Raw genomic sequence first — 17,018 nt, 5'->3', positions numbered from 1 at the left:
GGGTCCACTGTACATCTTTCGCGCCATTTTCAGATTTTGTTTTCATTGAGGTATACGAAAAACATTTTCAACCAACCAGAAAGTCGAATTCTGCATACAAGCAATGCAAAATTAATCATTGTGCCTTGATTTACATTTTCCAGAGATTTTTGCCATTATCGAATTGGGTAGATCTTCTGAAGCATAATTTTGTATAAATCAAACAGATTCATCAATATTTTTCTAATTTTAACTGACTGGAGGTTTATATTACCATGAATTTTATTTTCCAGGTCCATATGCAATTTTTGTTCTCCTACATCATGCAGATGTAGGAAATCTGTGTAAGGAGAAAACTCTGTTTTTGCATCGATCGAAGATCGGGAAACATAGTATCATAGATAAATACTGTACCTCTTCTATGTAAGCCAGCAGAGACTCTTTATTGTTGCCCCATTCCTTCTCCAATTCTGTTGCATATGGATATTTACAGCACGACAGCTCAATGGTTATCTCAAAACAATTGCTGTGAAGGTAGTTATAATCCTGCATTCCACCTAAAACATAAAATGGTTTATTGTATTTCTATGTTAACGTTGTATGCATATATATTTCCATAAATAATTTAAATACCTTAGAATATTAATAATATAATGCATTCTGTTTCGTGTACCTACAAATATATTTGAATTAATTTAAGTATGGCATATTAGTAACAGATATAATTGGCTCTATATCATACCTGTCTAGCACATGCTATGCACTCTGCCATTATTCATTATACTAGTTATGAATGATGGAATGGATATATAATATATTGCCAATATGAGAATGATCAGAACAAACTGCATGATCAAGTATCAGCAAAGAAATTTTAGAAATTTTCTTTTTAACTTATTATCCGTCCCGATACACTTAGCAATTTATTTTATTGGTTTAACATGCTATATATACGTCCCGATATACTTAGCAGTTTTATTTTATTGGTTTTACATGTTATATATATACGTCCCGATATACTAAGCAAATTTATTTTATTGGTTTAACATGTTATATATACGTCCCGATATACTAAGCAAATTTATTTTATTGGTTTAACATGTTATATATATATATACGTCCCGATATATTAAGCAAGTTGTTTTATTGGTTTAACATGTTATATATATATATACGTCCCGATATACTTAGCAATTTATTCTATTGGTTTAACATGCTATATATACGTCCCGATATACTTAGCAATTTATTTTATTGGTTTAACATGTTATATATACGTCCCGATATACTTAGCAATTTATTTTATCGGTTAACATGTCATATATATGTCCCGATATACTTAGCAATTTACTTTAATTATTGGTTTAACATCGTCATATACGTCCCGACGGCCTCCATCCCCCTACAGCTTAGAATGGTAAGCGAAGGAAAACTGAAGCGCTTCCAGCGGAAGAGAGAGCCCAGAAATCTCAATGACATTTATTCAAGCTTTGGAAGGACTATGAACGACACAATGCAACCTCTCAACGTCGTAAGTTTCCATAAAATTGAATATTTTATGTTTTTGTCAATTATAAAAGAACATACTCAAAATGAACTGTGGAATATCCATTCTCGCCAGCACTTGCAAGTAACACTGTTATAAATTTATATTATTTGCAAACAATAATTTGCTCTCATGAACAAACAACCGAAATTGGCGGGAATAGATATACGCGGTACAATTTTGAGGAAGATATCAAATAGTCATGCCGCATGTCTTCTGACATTTGTAGGGACTCTAATCGTAGATTGTGACGGATTCAAGATGATGATAATAGGAACCAAAATGATTGAACAATGACGCAATTCTATTTAGCTCGAACAGAATAAATAGCATGAATATTACATACATAGTCTATCTCAGGGACGTTTATTCTTTTTATTACAATCGTCAAAACATGGTCTTAGACGTTCATTATTGGTAAAAAATAAGACATATTCAAGTACCGAAACTACTTTTGTAAGTACCGAAACGACTTTCGCAAAGTACCGAAACGACTTCCGCAAGTACCGAAACAACCGAGTACCGAAACAACTAGGTACCGAAATGACTTGAATTCGCAGTAAGGCTAAGACTTGTCCCTCCTATCATAGATCTCTGTTCTAGTCTACCATAAAAATATCTTTATAAAACCTTTACCTGGGACGTCATACCAATAGGCTCCATTGGTAATTCCATCTTGAAAATGATCACCATTGCACACACCTCCACTATGCATTGTCTTATGATTGCTAGCATACGTTTTCGCCAGTCGTTTGAAAATTTCATTGTCAGGTGAAGCACTGTAGTATCCAGTTTCTCTATGGATAGGTGAATCGTCATAAGGGTAGCTAGCAACAACACTACCACCGTGTAGGTTTGCAGACAAAACAAACTTGTTCTCATTTATCCAATCCATAAGGGTTTGTGTTTCACTTTGAATGTGTGGTTGGCTGTCCGAAAATTGGTCTGGGAAGTTTCTGTTTAGGTCGACATGGCGAGAATTCTGACGTCCAACGATTCCTGAACAATGTCCTTCCTTTGCTCTGAAGAAACCATCAGGATTCATCGTTGGCATTATATAAATATTGGTTTCATTCACCAACTTCGTTACTCGTTCGTCTGTTCCATAATTTCCCAAAAGATGCTCGATTAAATTAATAAGTATTTGTCTGCCAATAACTTCATTTCCATGCATATTTCCAACATATTTAAACATGGGTTTGCCAGGCTCAATTCCATCATCGTTGTTAACATTTTTCGTTATTTGTAACGCTACAATATCTCGATTCTCCACACTTTCACCAACTTTATGAAGTTGTGCTAAGTGTGGATAGTTTGCGACTTGGTTACGCAGGAAAGTCAATAATTCATCATGGTTGATGTATTTGAAAGTATGTTTAACATCTTGTGTAGGTAAAGCCTTCGATACACTCATTAACATGAAAATAACTACCAAAATATCACAACTTAGCTTTTTACAGCTGTCAGTCTTCCAATCCTTCGCCATGTTTTCGTGTGGAAGTTCCGGAAAGTAACAGTAGTTAGAAATTTGTAAATAGTAAACTACAAAAGATGTGGAACAAGTTTTAACGATTTATTTTATTTATAACATAAAAAATGTGATTTTATTCCTAACTAAATTACGATCTAGAGAAGTAATATAACACACGATAAAACAATATGTTTTTAATCAAATAAGTAAATATTATATTAAAGTATTTTTCCGTATGATGGTATTCAATATTTTGTAAATTATACATTACCCTTGTTGACGGAATCTGTAAATTTGATTCGTCAGAAACGTGAGGTCAAAGGTCATGACACCTGTACTTTACAATCAACGGGTTTCGCATCAGCAACAGGTGCGTGCGGTAAGAATGAGATAGGAAACAAAAGCCAGATTGACAACAGATGTTCACATATGTCCTCGAACGACAGCGCGACTACCAGTTAAGCTGCAACTATACCAGATTTGGGATCTGAATACTTTGCAAATAGGTATCTGTGGATGATGGGGAACGAAGTCTTGCTCTACGTCCCTAATATCATAGGTAAATCGTCAAACCAGCTAAAGTATTGTCATCTTATCATATAAGAAAATAAGACCGAAAATATCACCAAACAGTACATTGCTGTTAAACTTATACACTACACAACCGACATTAATATATATTATATAATCTAGCTGTTAATTAAGATAGAGAATTACAATGTGTTTAATAAATCATAAATATATAAATACACATGTAGGTTGTATTAAATGAAAGAGCAAGACATTTTTATATGAAATGACATAAATTAAAGAAAATAAATGTGAAAAGCAGTGATGAATTAAATTAAGTTAGTTGTGTGATGAAGGTTCAAGCTTTAAATTGCTATGAATTGAAGGAATTGAGTCTTTTGTCTTTTTGACTGTAGTTGAAGGTTGATATCAAACAGTTATCCACTTTACAAATCCAATACCACCAACTGCAAATTTCTAATTCAGACACCTGCATTAACTCTCCTTTCAAATACTCTCCTCAAAAACCTCTGTTAGGAATGAAAGAAAGCTCATTTGTCCATGTCAACAATATCCCAACTGGAATGCTATCCCCCCTGACTTGACTGTGCTGCTCTATATATAATCCCTCTTTTAATCAGGGATTAATTAAGTCTTGTATACTCCTCAACCATGTAACATGTATTTACATGTATTTTAGAACTAGCATAACCTTCATTCTTGTTGACTTTACAAAAATATATATATATAAAAATATATATATCATTATTTTTCACACACCATAATCATCTTTTGACAGCTTCAAATCTACCATTTGTTTTCGTTTAGATTCTGTCGACAAGGGTAATGCAAGAGAAACTGGCAATGTATAGTTTTCACCAGGGTGCATTGTCTGTCATCAGTGTGTCTGTAAAAAAAAACACCTGATATTAATATAACTTACTCCTGAATGCCTCATGAAAATAATCTGGGGTAATGGAAACCTGATTGATATTTTATATACAATGATGTACATACCAATTTTATCCATATATTGTTATAATTTTCCAGTGTTTTATTTTCAGGCTATGCTCGTCTATGTTTACTTGCTGTGAGCATCAGCATGTATGATTCGCCTGTTATATTCCTCATCTTCTACTGCATATCTGCTATCCTGGATGGTAGGTTAACTGTTAACTGGTAATTCAGAGCACCATTTAGAAATTATTTCCATATAGTGCATGATCAACTGGGCTGGTGGAGTGGTAGCCACACAATTCTGTTCTACTCTTCCCCTATAAAAGCATTCATTTTAACATATGTAATAATGCAAGAAAAATATCTAGATGGTTAAAGTATTAAGGTGCAGATGACCATAACAATGTATTGAATCTTTAGTAATTAGCATGTAAAAGTTTAACTTTTTCATAATTCCATCCTATTTGATGGACAAGTCTTCATGTAACTCGCCATCAGAAATTGTGAGTTTGCAACAATTACATAATTAAATTAAAACTAGAAGGTAAGAGTTTAATTTAATGCCTTTCTTAGAATGCTAGCTAATTATTCCCTAATAAGGCATACCTGTCAATTGGGTAAATTTGAAAAGAGAAAAGAAGTTAGTGGAAAGAGTTCAGTGGGTACAGCTCATATACGGAGAGGAAGAAAAAGCAAATGGAGAGAGAGCGAGGAGTACAGCTCCAAGCAAGAAGGGGGTAAAGCTAGTGAAGAGAATTGGGTACAGCTCCTAGGTAGAAGGGGAAGCTAGTGAAGAGAGTTGGTACAGCTCCCAGGGAGAAAGGGGAAAGCTATTGAGGAGTGTTTGGGTACAGCTCCCAGGGAAAAGGGGGAAGCTAGTGAAGGAGTGTTTGGGTACAGCTCCCAGGGAAAAGGGGGAAGCTAGTGAAGGAGTGTTTGGGTACAGCTCCCAGGGAAAAGGGGGAAGCTAGTGAAGGAGTGTTTGGCACAGCTCCAAGGGAGAAGTGGAAAAGCTAGTGAAGGGTGTTGGGCATAGCTCTTAGGGAGAAGTGGAAAAGCTAGTGAAGAGTGTTTGGGCACAGCTCCCAGGGAGAAGAGGGAAGCTAGTGACGGGTGTTGGGCACAGCTCCAAGGGAGAAGTGGAAAAGCTAGTGAAGCATGTTTGGGTACAGCTTCCAGGGAAAAGGGTGAAGCTAGTGAAGGGTGTTGGATAAAGCTCCCAGGGAAAAATGGGGAGCTAGTGAAGAGAGTTGGGTACAGCTCCCAGGGAAAAATAGGGAGCTAGTGAAGGGTGTTGAATACAGCTTCCAGGGAGAAGGGGGAAGCTAGTGAAGGGTGTTGAATACAGCTCCCAGGGAAAAGGGGGAGCTAGTGAAGGGTGTTGAATACAGCTCCCAGGGAAAAGGGGGAGCTAGTGAAGGGTGTTGGGTACAGCTCCCAGGGAAAAGGAGGGAAGCTAGTGAAGGGTGTTGGGTACAGCTCCCAGGGAGAAGGAGGGAAGCTAGTGAAGGGTGTTGGGTACAGCTCCCAGGGAAAAGGAGGGAAGCTAGTGAAGGGTGTTGGGTACAGCTCCCAGGGAAAAGGAGGGAAGCTAGTGAAGGGTGTTGGGTACAGCTCCCAGGGAAAAGGGGGAAGCTAGTGACGGGTGTTGGGTACAGCTCCCAGGGAAAAATGGGGAGCTAGTGAAGGGTGTTGGGTACAGCTCCCAGGGAAAAATAGGGAGCTAGTGAAGAGAGTTGGGTACAGCTCCCAGGGAAAAGGGGGAAGCTAGTGAAGGAGTGTTTGGCACAGCTCCAAGGGAGAAGTGGAAAAGCTAGTGAAGGGTGTTGGGCATAGCTCTTAGGGAGAAGTGGAAAAGCTAGTGAAGAGTGTTTGGGCACAGCTCCCAGGGAGAAGAGGGAAGCTAGTGACGGGTGTTGGGCACAGCTCCAAGGGAGAAGTGGAAAAGCTAGTGAAGCATGTTTGGGTACAGCTCCCAGGGAAAAGGAGGGAAGCTAGTGAAGGGTGTTGGGTACAGCTCCCAGGGAAAAGGGGGAAGCTAGTGACGGGTGTTGGGTACAGCTCCCAGGGAAAAGGAGGGAAGCTAGTGAAGGGTGTTGGATAAAGCTCCCAGGCAAAAATGGGGAGCTAGTGAAGAGAGTTGGGTACAGCTCCCAGGGAAAAGGGGGAAGCTAGTGAAGGGTGTTGGGCATAGCTCCTAGGGAGAAGTGGAAAAGCTAGTTAAGAGTGTTTGGGCACAGCTCCCAGGGAGAAGGGGGAAGCTGGTGAGGAGAGTTAGGCCAAAGAATTACCGGTACACTGATTTATTGTTAATGTAACCTCTTTCAATTGTTTAATTGAATTACCTAAGTTAAAATGCAATATTGATGCATGGCTAAAGAAATATGAAAATTCAAATGTACCATTTTAGGATGAACATGACACAGACTTAACCCAAAATGGTAAATAACAGGTTCAATGATTAGATTCTATTTAAGAATTTGATAGTTAAATAGTAATTGTATTCTATTGCAGTTCTCTAAAAAAAAAAGAAAAATTCTTAAATAGTTATTTAAAGTTTGTTGGTTGTTTTTTATCAGGATTTGATGGCTATGCTGCCCGAAAATTAAATCAGATGTCAGGGTTTGGAGCCTGGGTAAGTTATTTGACTTTACTTTCACTATCCACACACACTTTCTTTTAAACTAGCAATATTGAATCTTCTTCATTAATTCGTATTAAAATGGTGTTGTTTCAAATTTTGCCCCTGTACTATCTGTACCATGGATATTTCAAATACCATATTCAACCTAACAAGTGCACATGCCCTATAAGTGCACCTTCGTCTTTTTTCAGGAAACTGGGATTGTTGCGCTAATAAAAACATACAAAAACTCCTGACCCTACAGATCTGCTATTATAACCTAGGACAGTCTTTTAACCAAAGACTCTGGAACATTTTCGTTACATGAAGATAATTATTTAAATGAAAAATGCAAAATGTTGAACTTCACACCCTGATTTCACATGGAGACTTTTCCCTGTGAATGACTTCATTAAGTGCATGCCCCTTTTGTACTTTTGTAAGCTCACAGTGTGTTTATAAGGTTGAATACGGTAGTTGGTTATTAACAGTATTTAAGTGTACCATTGGTTTTCTACAGTTAGATGTAGTTGTGGACCTAATCAGCAGGGGAATCCTATGGTGTTTCATCAGCAAGGTGAGTGAACATTTTTACTAAATCTTTATATTTTTATTGAAAATACATGAGATGGACATTTACCCTTATCATAGAGATTGGAAATTTTAGAAAAAGTGTTACCACCCTCCCTGACATATAATAACACACTTATCAGTGACCTGTCAGTATATTAATAACTCACTCTCCCCCTAGTAGCCTTTTATCTTAACAAGAGTGGTCTCCCCTGACCCAAGGATAACACATTTCCTGATTCCCATGTCCTCTTATAGTTTTGGTTAGTCTGATAGTAGAATTGATATTGCACTTGCTAAAGCATTTGAACTTGATTACCTCAATCAGGTAGGAAAAGGTAAGGGGTTATCTGACTTAGTAGATTTTCCCTGGGTACTTCAAAATTTGAGTTTCTGCCCGTAATTTCCATCAAGCCAACAAAAAGGATTAATGTACTTATCTAATACAAAAGTAACTGTTATAAATGATAAAAAAGATTCATATATTTAGATTCTTTTCCAAACTTGACATTTATAGTCCCTTTGGTCCCTGGTGGTGCACATTCATTTTTTAAGTCCCCTGCCTACTTTTGAAACCAGGGGGACTTATTAGGTCTCTGTCTGTTTGTCCGTCTGTCTGCCTGTCTGTCTGTCTGTAATTCCATCCCCTCAGTTTTCTGCACTTTTCTCAGTCATGCTTCAAGGTATGAGTAGCTATACAGATCAAGTTTGAGTTTTATCCAAGATTTTATTACATGTAGTTGAAGCTTGGTATAATTTTTTTGTGGGATTTAGTTCTTGATGGATCTATCTCATATTTCATATGTGCGTTCCACTTGTTTTGATATCATCAAGATGAAAGGAAGAAAGTTGAGAAAAGCATCATTTTATGGTGGGCTCTTAAGATCCATCTTAAACCTGTTGTCCTGAAGATTCCATGTAGCTGAAGATTTTTCTAAATTGTGTTTTATTCTTTTTTGTTTTGTTAATTTTTTTTGTTTTTTTGGGGGGTTTTATTTTTTTTTTTTTTTTACAATGGTATATTTTTGACTACAGTGGGGCTACTTTGTCATGGTTATAGAGTGGATGACATTTGTAGCCACCCACAGTGGAGGCTCCAACTGGAAGATACCAGAAGAAGATTTTCCAGTCGTATGTCGGAAAGTCATGGAGAATGGTATGTAAATACCTTTATATATTTTTTATATGTAACAGAGCGCATGATAAATTAAATTTAAATCACTGCTTCCGCTTGGGTTTGAACCCAGGACCTCTGGCTTACTAGTTTTACGCTCAACCGTTCAAGCTACAGAGAAGATCTCTAGCCGAGCGGTATATTGCAGTTAGTATTTACCAGGATTATATATATATCTATAAGTTGAGTTTCTTCTTTGAATTGTCATCATGTTGCATATAATTACTTTAAATGGTCATTAATTTTTCCCGCAATATGTTGTAATTGCTATAACATTATTAGCATGGCCATCTGTTATAAAAACAACCTTGAAAAGGGAAATACATTGTATACAGAGTTAACATTACCAATAAAGAGGCCTAGGTTTTACACACAGAATATTTTAATCTGATTGGTTCTGTACATGTGGTAGCACAATTTTAAAATCAAATCTAGAAAAACGTAGGAGAATTTTAAAGCCACATACAAAGAAACATATATCAATGTTTACATTTTGAGCTTTTTACAGTTTTCGGACTTGATACATACCTAACAGATTATCGTGAATCAGAAACTGAAAGAAAACGTGTATTTATAAAAGTATACGGAGAATTCCCAAAAATGATAACTGTGGCTGTCGGACCAAGTTAGTCCCATAATACAACGGGGTTGGGGGGTGGTTACAGTCCATACAAAGTGGCGGAATGTCGCAAGCTTGGAACTCAGATTGTGGCAAAAGAAGACACAAAAGTGTGTGGATCAATCGGCAAAATAATTTTAGGATGTTATCATTTTTATCTTGTGGTTGTGTTTATTAAATATATTTCCATACATGTCATTTTATGCATTTTTGAGACCAACAGCACAACTACGCAATTCTTATATCTCGCAGGATTTAAAACTCCATTGGGAACATATGCTATAACAGGCTTACACATCCTCCCAATCTGGCTGTACATTTGCTCAAAGGATCTCATAGTTGCATCCCTTCAACTGTCTCCATGGATTCAGCATTCTGTTACCTTATTTCTGATTGGTGGAAGACTTCTGTCATTGAGAGTCGAGGTATGCATGCAATTATTAGATCAATAGAATTATTCTTTAACCAAAACACGGGGATTTGACACAAAGTTCAAACTCCACAGTCTGTTGATCTGTATTATGTTACAAAATTATACACAGGGACTTACCACAAATACCAGCTCCACAATTTGTTGACATGTATAATATACAATGTACATAAAATTTAAAATTCAAAATGTCGATATTCAAACTTTCCTTTACGTCTAAGTGGGGTACACTTGAACATGTTTTGCAAATAATCTGCTGTGAACTAATGATTCTTGTACTTTTGAATTACAGATTTTTTTCATTTCAAAGCACCTAGCTGTTCTCCTGTCTGCAGATGAAATAGAGAATTCATAAATTCTGGTATAACACTACAGGTAATAGTCATTTCTGGATACAATTAGTGCTAGCTATAAGTTGGTAATGTATAATTGACAAATACTCAATTCTTTGGATGACAATGATTTACACTGTAGCCAAGGGACCAGCTGTTTATGCCTGGATTTTCACAAGCCATGACTCAATGTTTCAAAAAAAAAAGAAAATTTAATTATTGAGAAATATCTGAAACTTTTAAAAAAAAATTAAAGTTTTTCATCTCCAAATTTTAGTTTAGAACTTCAAGATTTATGAAAGTATACAAATTTTTAATTTTTTGCCCACTATCATCAGATGATGGGCCATTCAAATTGCCCTGCATGGTCCTCTCTGTCTGTCTGGGATGGATTTCTCACATTTCATGTGTAGGTTCCTCTAAGTCCTTAGATGTGCTCTTTTGATTTTGGAATTGGTCAGAAAAACAAAATGGCTGGCAGGTGGTTGTCTTGGATTTTCAGCTCACCTAGCCCAAAGGTGCCTGATTTTGATGAACATAGGTCTTGAGCATTATTGGGCAAAGAAGATCTTATGTTGTATAAATGGATGGTTTGACTCCCTTCGGGCCTGAGCTCAATAAGGGAAATAGAGGTAAATCCTTAAAATAGCTACTAATCTTGAAAGACTGAATGGATTGTGATGAGATTCAGTCTTTAAATTTTTAGGCAAATGAGATCTAATATTGTATAAAGAAAGGATGCAGCATTCCTTGGGTGAGAGAAAGGGGGGCCAATGGCTGAAATATAGCAAATAAAAATCCTTTAAAATCTTTTTTCATTCTTAAAAATGATGGTATTTGGTCCACACGTAGTGTTGGGAAGGCAGCTCTAAAGTAGGAAAATGTTTGAAATATAACTTGAATGAGAGTATTTTGCCATAATTACTGAAATATCCAGGTGAGCGATACAGGCCCTCTGGACATTGCTAATTTTAAGGAGTACAAGAAGGACACTTCTGAAACTTCATGTGGAGGTTCCCCTCAGTCCCTAGTTATTTAATTTTGAAATGGATCCAGAAAAAATAAATGGTGACAAGCAGCCATCGATAGATTTTGACATTTGAAGATTTTTATCTCTATTTCATTGAGAACCACAGGAAGGATGTTTCTCAATATTCATATGTAGGTAGGAATTGCCTTTTGCCCCTAGTTATGCCAATTCAATTTTGTGTCAGATCTGAAAGTCGAAATTGTTTACAGGTGGCCATCTTAGATTTTTACAGTTGAAAGTTGTTATTGATATATCTCAGAAAGTTCTTCTTGGATCTTTCTTAGGCTTCATATGTACATGTAGATTATCCATGGTATGAAATGATTAAGAGGGGAAAGAAGAGGAAAGTGGAGAAAAGGTCAATCTTTTATACGACTGATAAAGATCATTCAATAGTTGGCGCCAAGATAAGATTCCTCTTGGATCTCTCTTGTTGCATTGAATTTATGGATATGATTTATTGTCATTTTACACATAACTGATTGTTAGAAACCTTGTGAGCTTTTATGTGGTCAATTCATTGTAATGAATCTTTGTTATGTGCAATTTACCAAAATTATCTTACTGTATATAAAATAATTTTATTGTTATACATGTATTTACAATTCAACTTTAAAACTTTGTTATGGACATTATTATAAATGCTTTAAATTATTAAGTGAAAAAGTTATCTCTTAGAATTGACAAATAACTGCCTTTATATATATTTTACAAGAACAATGAAAAGACCCGTACATCTGGAAAATAGTAAAATTCTAGTCTCATTAACATTTTAATTTATGTCTGCATTTATTTATTTTCTTTCTTTTTTTATTATTATTGTTTCTTCCCCGTTTTTAGGCTTCACTAAGTTTACTTAATAGTTTTCTAGTCACCTTTATTTAGACATAGTAGAGTTCAATAATTTCAGCCTGAATCTTCATGTTGCTGGAAAGTCACTGAATTGTGACATCATCGATGACGTCATCATTTCTATTATGACGTCATCACACGTACTGATGATGTAATCAGTACATGTGTTCCCAATTAAGTTAAATTAGGATACTCCTGCTTTCCAAAGCATTTTGAATTTTCAAAAAAAGTTTAGTATTGCAAAAGTTATTACCTGTCAAAGTCGGGACATGTTTTTTGGGACACCCTGCATATGTGCCTGTACTAGGCATTTCTAATTAATAGGACATTGTACCACATCACTGTCATACTATGACATCATCATGTTTGTGATGTCATGGACTACAGAACTAAACCTACCTCACAACTACATGTAGTAGTATATCATATGTTCGGTAGTCCTCAATAACCATCATTGTCATGAACGAAGTTTCATAAAATAGTCAAAATGTTTGCTCTGGTATATGTCCTGATAAAATACATCATAATTATCAATGTACACTTGTTAATTTATTTTTCTACTCAAAGTATCATCTACCTCATTAAATGTTACTTCCAGTTTTGTATTTTGAATTAATTGGGATTGGCTGACTGCTTGAGTGAAGTATAATAGTAACAACAGCCAATCAAAATTAATCAGAAAATTTTGTGCCAATAACAGAATTGCAGTTGGTATTGTACAGTGAGTGATAATCAATGTACATATTTTGTCACAAATCTATTGAATCATATTTTAGTCTTGTAATTTTCTAGCAAAATGTTATCAGTTGAACTTTATGTTACTATAGTGATACAGTGTGTGTCAGAAGGATGTTATCAGACAGTTGTACTTTATGCTACTATAATGATATGCTATCTGTTGAACTTGATATGTGACTATAACAATATTTTTTCAGAAGAACAATATCTGTTGGACTTTATGTTACTATAGTAATGGTCTTTCAGATGAACAATATATGTTGAACCTTATGTCACTATTGTAACGCCTGGTCTGTCAGATGAACAATATCTGTTTGACTTTGGCTTTGGCTCTGTTTTTAAAACAAAATACCAGCGGTATATCAGAACTAAGATGGCTGTTTAGGCCCATTCTGACTTTTGTTTATCCATTTAACACATTGAGTAATATTTACTCTAGGGCTTGTTGATTGTTGGTAATTATTTACATGCTGTTTACTGTTACAGATTTTTTTTCTACCACCACAATAGGTTGGTTTAATATAACTTCCAAGGCATGAAATAATTGATTGGTTGACACGGCGACCTTTGACTGGGATTAAAAATTTTATCACGGGGTTCAATGCGTTTTGATTGGCTAACATATGAAGGCCGCTTCACGTCAAGTTCACGAGGTCCCGGAAATGATAACGTACAAGAAGTAGTTCACAGTTGGTTTCGTCATATTTTAATACATAAACATGTATATAGATTTCTATCAATTTATTGCTTTGAAATAACCTTAATTACTATTTTTATTATCTGTAATAGATTGTACTATTTCCATACATTTCCGAAATTGTCAGTTTTGCATATTAGCGGCATTTCATATCGGGTCATATGGAACCACCATATCTGATTTAGCTATTCTATTGTGGTAGAAACAGGTCACATCAATGATAATTGTAAAAGTGTTTTTGAAATATAACTGGAGTGAACGAAATACCATATACAACTCGTTTCGTAACCTCTCTATAAATAGACATACAATATGTATTTGATTTTTTGATGGCAACGTGTTTTCATTTTATTCATTGAATTATCCATTTTGTATACAAAACTACTGTTTTGACAATTATTGATACGTTTAAGAGGGATATTCTATATATTTACGATGGTTCGTTTTGAAAAGGATTAACCACAGCATTACATTTATAAGTTGTATAAATTTTGTGGACCCTAGTTTTGACATAAAATCATTGATGTTCATTGCTCCTTTAATCCTTTTTTGGAGAGAAATATATACAGGGAGGTATATTTGTGATAGACTAGTGTTCTTACTATTTTGATCTTTCCGTTTATATACATTTTGTGTTTTCATAAACAGAAGCCTGGTATAATTCTCAACGTCTAAGAGTATTCTACAATATTCCGTAAGCCTTTATGGATGATAAGCAAGGGACCTACGAGGGCTAATTGATAAGTTGTGAGCCTCGTATTGAAGGATTTGAATTTTGCTGGACATATATATATATTACTTTTCAACATAATCCCCTTCCGTATTGTGTACACTTTTGCCAGCGGCGTTAAAGGGCCTCCATGCCACTTTTATAGAACTCCTTTTCTTGGCTGTTCAAAGTCATCCAATTGCATGTTAGGTTTAGGGTTAGGGTGCCTGAACTAGCTGTTTTAGCTCACAGCTTATCAATCAGCCCTCGTGATTTTTTTTTTAAAATTATTGGTTGAATGTCGCTCCGATCTATATAGTTCCGGTGTCATATCCCCATCAAAATAGTATCCGGGTAGACAATGGAATACCAGAGGGATACAAATATGATAGCTATCATAACAGCAACCAGGGCAGACCATGAAATACCTACCCCCTTCATATATAAGATACATAAGAGGGTAAAAAGTTAAGAGAACAATTATCATTCACAACCTTGTGGTGAGACAGGGGAATTTCAACCCTCGAGTAAAATACTGAAGCTGTCAAAAACTCGGCAAGCCTCTTGTTTGGCAACTTAATTAAGTATCTTACCCCCTGGTTGAGATTCCCTCTGTCTCACTCCATGTAAGGATTCTAATAATCCCTCTGATATTTCATTGTCTTTCCTTAATACATTTTTATTGTCTCTGTCAAATTTGTATCCCTCACCCCCACTCCCGATATTTCATGTAATTGAATACCTTAGAATCAGCAACTTTCCCAAAACAGCACAAAAAAGCCTTATCTGCAATTAGTGCCTCTTGTTCTCCCCCAGTAACACCATTACCTGTGTCCAATATTAAAATAAGAGTTGTTAGCTGAGTGGAAAGACAACGAGTAAATGGTCACTATCCTGACTATCTAAGTAGTATTTTTCTTATAAAGTTAGCAATAAAATATCATGTCTTGGGGAGAATGCCGTGAAAAAGTATCCGGATACTTTTAAGATGTTGAATACAAATATGATACGACACTGTTTGTTTATTAGCCTATTATCATTTGTTCAATCAAGTATGGATGCTGGTGAAAATTAACACTTTCAGACCTATAAAAAAGTAAAGATTATAAAAAATATATAGCTGTTTCAAAAACAGCCCATTCTCCGAAGTGCCACTCGGATCCTTTCTTGTTATCCTGGATCTGCCATATAGTACTTTTGTACATGTAGGCATATCTGTTTTACTGATATGAAATACTTGTCACATGGGCATTTGATTTTCTTGTCACGGGTTGTTAAAAATTTTACCTATATTTGGGGTTAATAAAATGATTTTTGATGTGACGCATTTTCTAATGTATTACCTACTGAGACGATGACACAATTTGTGTTCTACATTATGTATGCATGACGAGAGTAAAAAATATTAGAAATACAAGAATGATATTCACCGAAGTTGAAGCAGTTGAATTCCTCCACCATGACCGTATGAGCCGTATGGTATCAGTTCCGTGGTACGGTCTTTCTTCATCTTCATTAGACCTCGAATATATTGTATTGAAGTGTATCTCAGAGGAGTGGATATTATAAGTCTAACTTGAGTTATATGGGACTTTCTTTATTTTTGTCGTCCCTAAAAAAGATAATCATTCAATTCTTAATATCATCTAGTGTTATCTGCCTTGACACAAAATTAACATTGATCGTCAATTACGAGTTTCGAATTCAAAATAGTAATATGTGCATTGATTTAGTTTTGTATCGAGTGGCAATAGGGACATATTATTTTAAAATGTGTGGCAAAGTAACATATTGTTTATATAAATGGCTAATGGGGCTTGAGGTCAAAAACTCTGGCACTTATATAGCATATATACATGTATACCAAACATCCTCTTCAATTCTGATTTTCACTTTAACAAAATGTTTTCATGACCACATGATATCCATTAAATTAAAGAACCGTTAAGTATGGTAGTGAAATACAAGACTATAGACACAGGAAAAAAGGCTTCAATCACCGTTGCTAACCGTGTGACACCGGTTATGAAAAACAGCTTAATTTATATCCCAAAATGGCGGAGCTGTTCATGATTGCTCTCGATAGGTGGATCATTATGTATTTTGCATGCCGTGATTGAAAACAAAATTATGTTAAGTAAATACACTATAAAATCGGTGACAGAAACGTTTTATAGAAAGATATTTTACTTGATATGAAACATTTGCCGACGCCATACCCAGTTATCTGCCCTTTGTTAAGTGAATGTTAAGTTTGTTATTAACTCTATGGTATCTACCTATTCCACTAAAAACCCTGAACATATAAAACGAGCAAATGTTCATACAACCAAACACTGACAATCATAAGACATGCATGACCATGCCAATAACTTAACAAAATACAGAAAAAAAACGGTTTTTCATTTTCGTCAATGACTACGTTTACCTTTTGACATACACGTATAGAATGGTTATACACGTATTGATATAAATGAATATTGTTTCCGTTCTTATATGTCACTGAATCTATGATGGCTTTAATTTGTTGTTTCATTTAATTCAATCTTAAGAATAAATCAAAACTAATTCATTATTCGCGAACTGACAACTTTGGTCTATCTTATTATGCAGAAGTACTGGAAAAGACAAGAAAATGATTCTGTGATTATTGTGTTTTGTTTGAAGACACCTGATATGGCTTAGCGGATTTAAAAGTACTTTACAGATACTAGTAGCTGATTCGTCACACTATCTATAATAGTATAATTGCTATACAATTTTCAAAAGCATCAAATCAAT

General features: G+C 35.4%; 2 protein-coding genes across 3 annotated transcripts in view; one reads left to right on the top strand and one right to left on the bottom strand.

Annotated features, from left to right (window-relative positions):
- Nucleotides 1-3,012, bottom strand: part of LOC117332640 (carboxypeptidase D-like) — a 58,690-nt gene extending 55,678 nt beyond the window's left edge. For both annotated transcript variants that reach the window (XM_033891625.1, XM_033891626.1), the window contains exons 1-2: nucleotides 2,162-3,012; nucleotides 394-536 (exon numbers count right to left, since the gene is read on the bottom strand). In XM_033891625.1, coding sequence (XP_033747516.1) covers nucleotides 394-536; nucleotides 2,162-3,011 — 993 coding nt within the window. In that variant the 5' untranslated portion in view covers nucleotide 3,012. The remainder of the gene's footprint in view (nucleotides 1-393; nucleotides 537-2,161) is intronic.
- A 308-nt stretch (nucleotides 3,013-3,320) lies between these two features.
- LOC117332639 lies at nucleotides 3,321-13,379 on the top strand. Its single transcript, XM_033891624.1, has 7 exons — nucleotides 3,321-3,555; nucleotides 4,571-4,666; nucleotides 7,043-7,098; nucleotides 7,607-7,663; nucleotides 8,692-8,812; nucleotides 9,702-9,874; nucleotides 10,172-13,379. The coding sequence occupies exons 1-7, from the start codon at nucleotides 3,513-3,515 to the stop codon at nucleotides 10,232-10,234; spliced, it is 609 nt and encodes a 202-aa protein (XP_033747515.1). The 5' UTR covers nucleotides 3,321-3,512; the 3' UTR covers nucleotides 10,235-13,379.
- The last annotated feature ends 3,639 nt before the right edge of the window (nucleotides 13,380-17,018 follow it).

This window comes from Pecten maximus, chromosome 8, assembly GCF_902652985.1.
Source record: "Pecten maximus chromosome 8, xPecMax1.1, whole genome shotgun sequence".
NCBI classification, from domain to species: Eukaryota; Metazoa; Mollusca; class Bivalvia; order Pectinida; family Pectinidae; genus Pecten; species Pecten maximus.
This window is presented reverse-complemented; position numbering and strand designations above follow the sequence as displayed.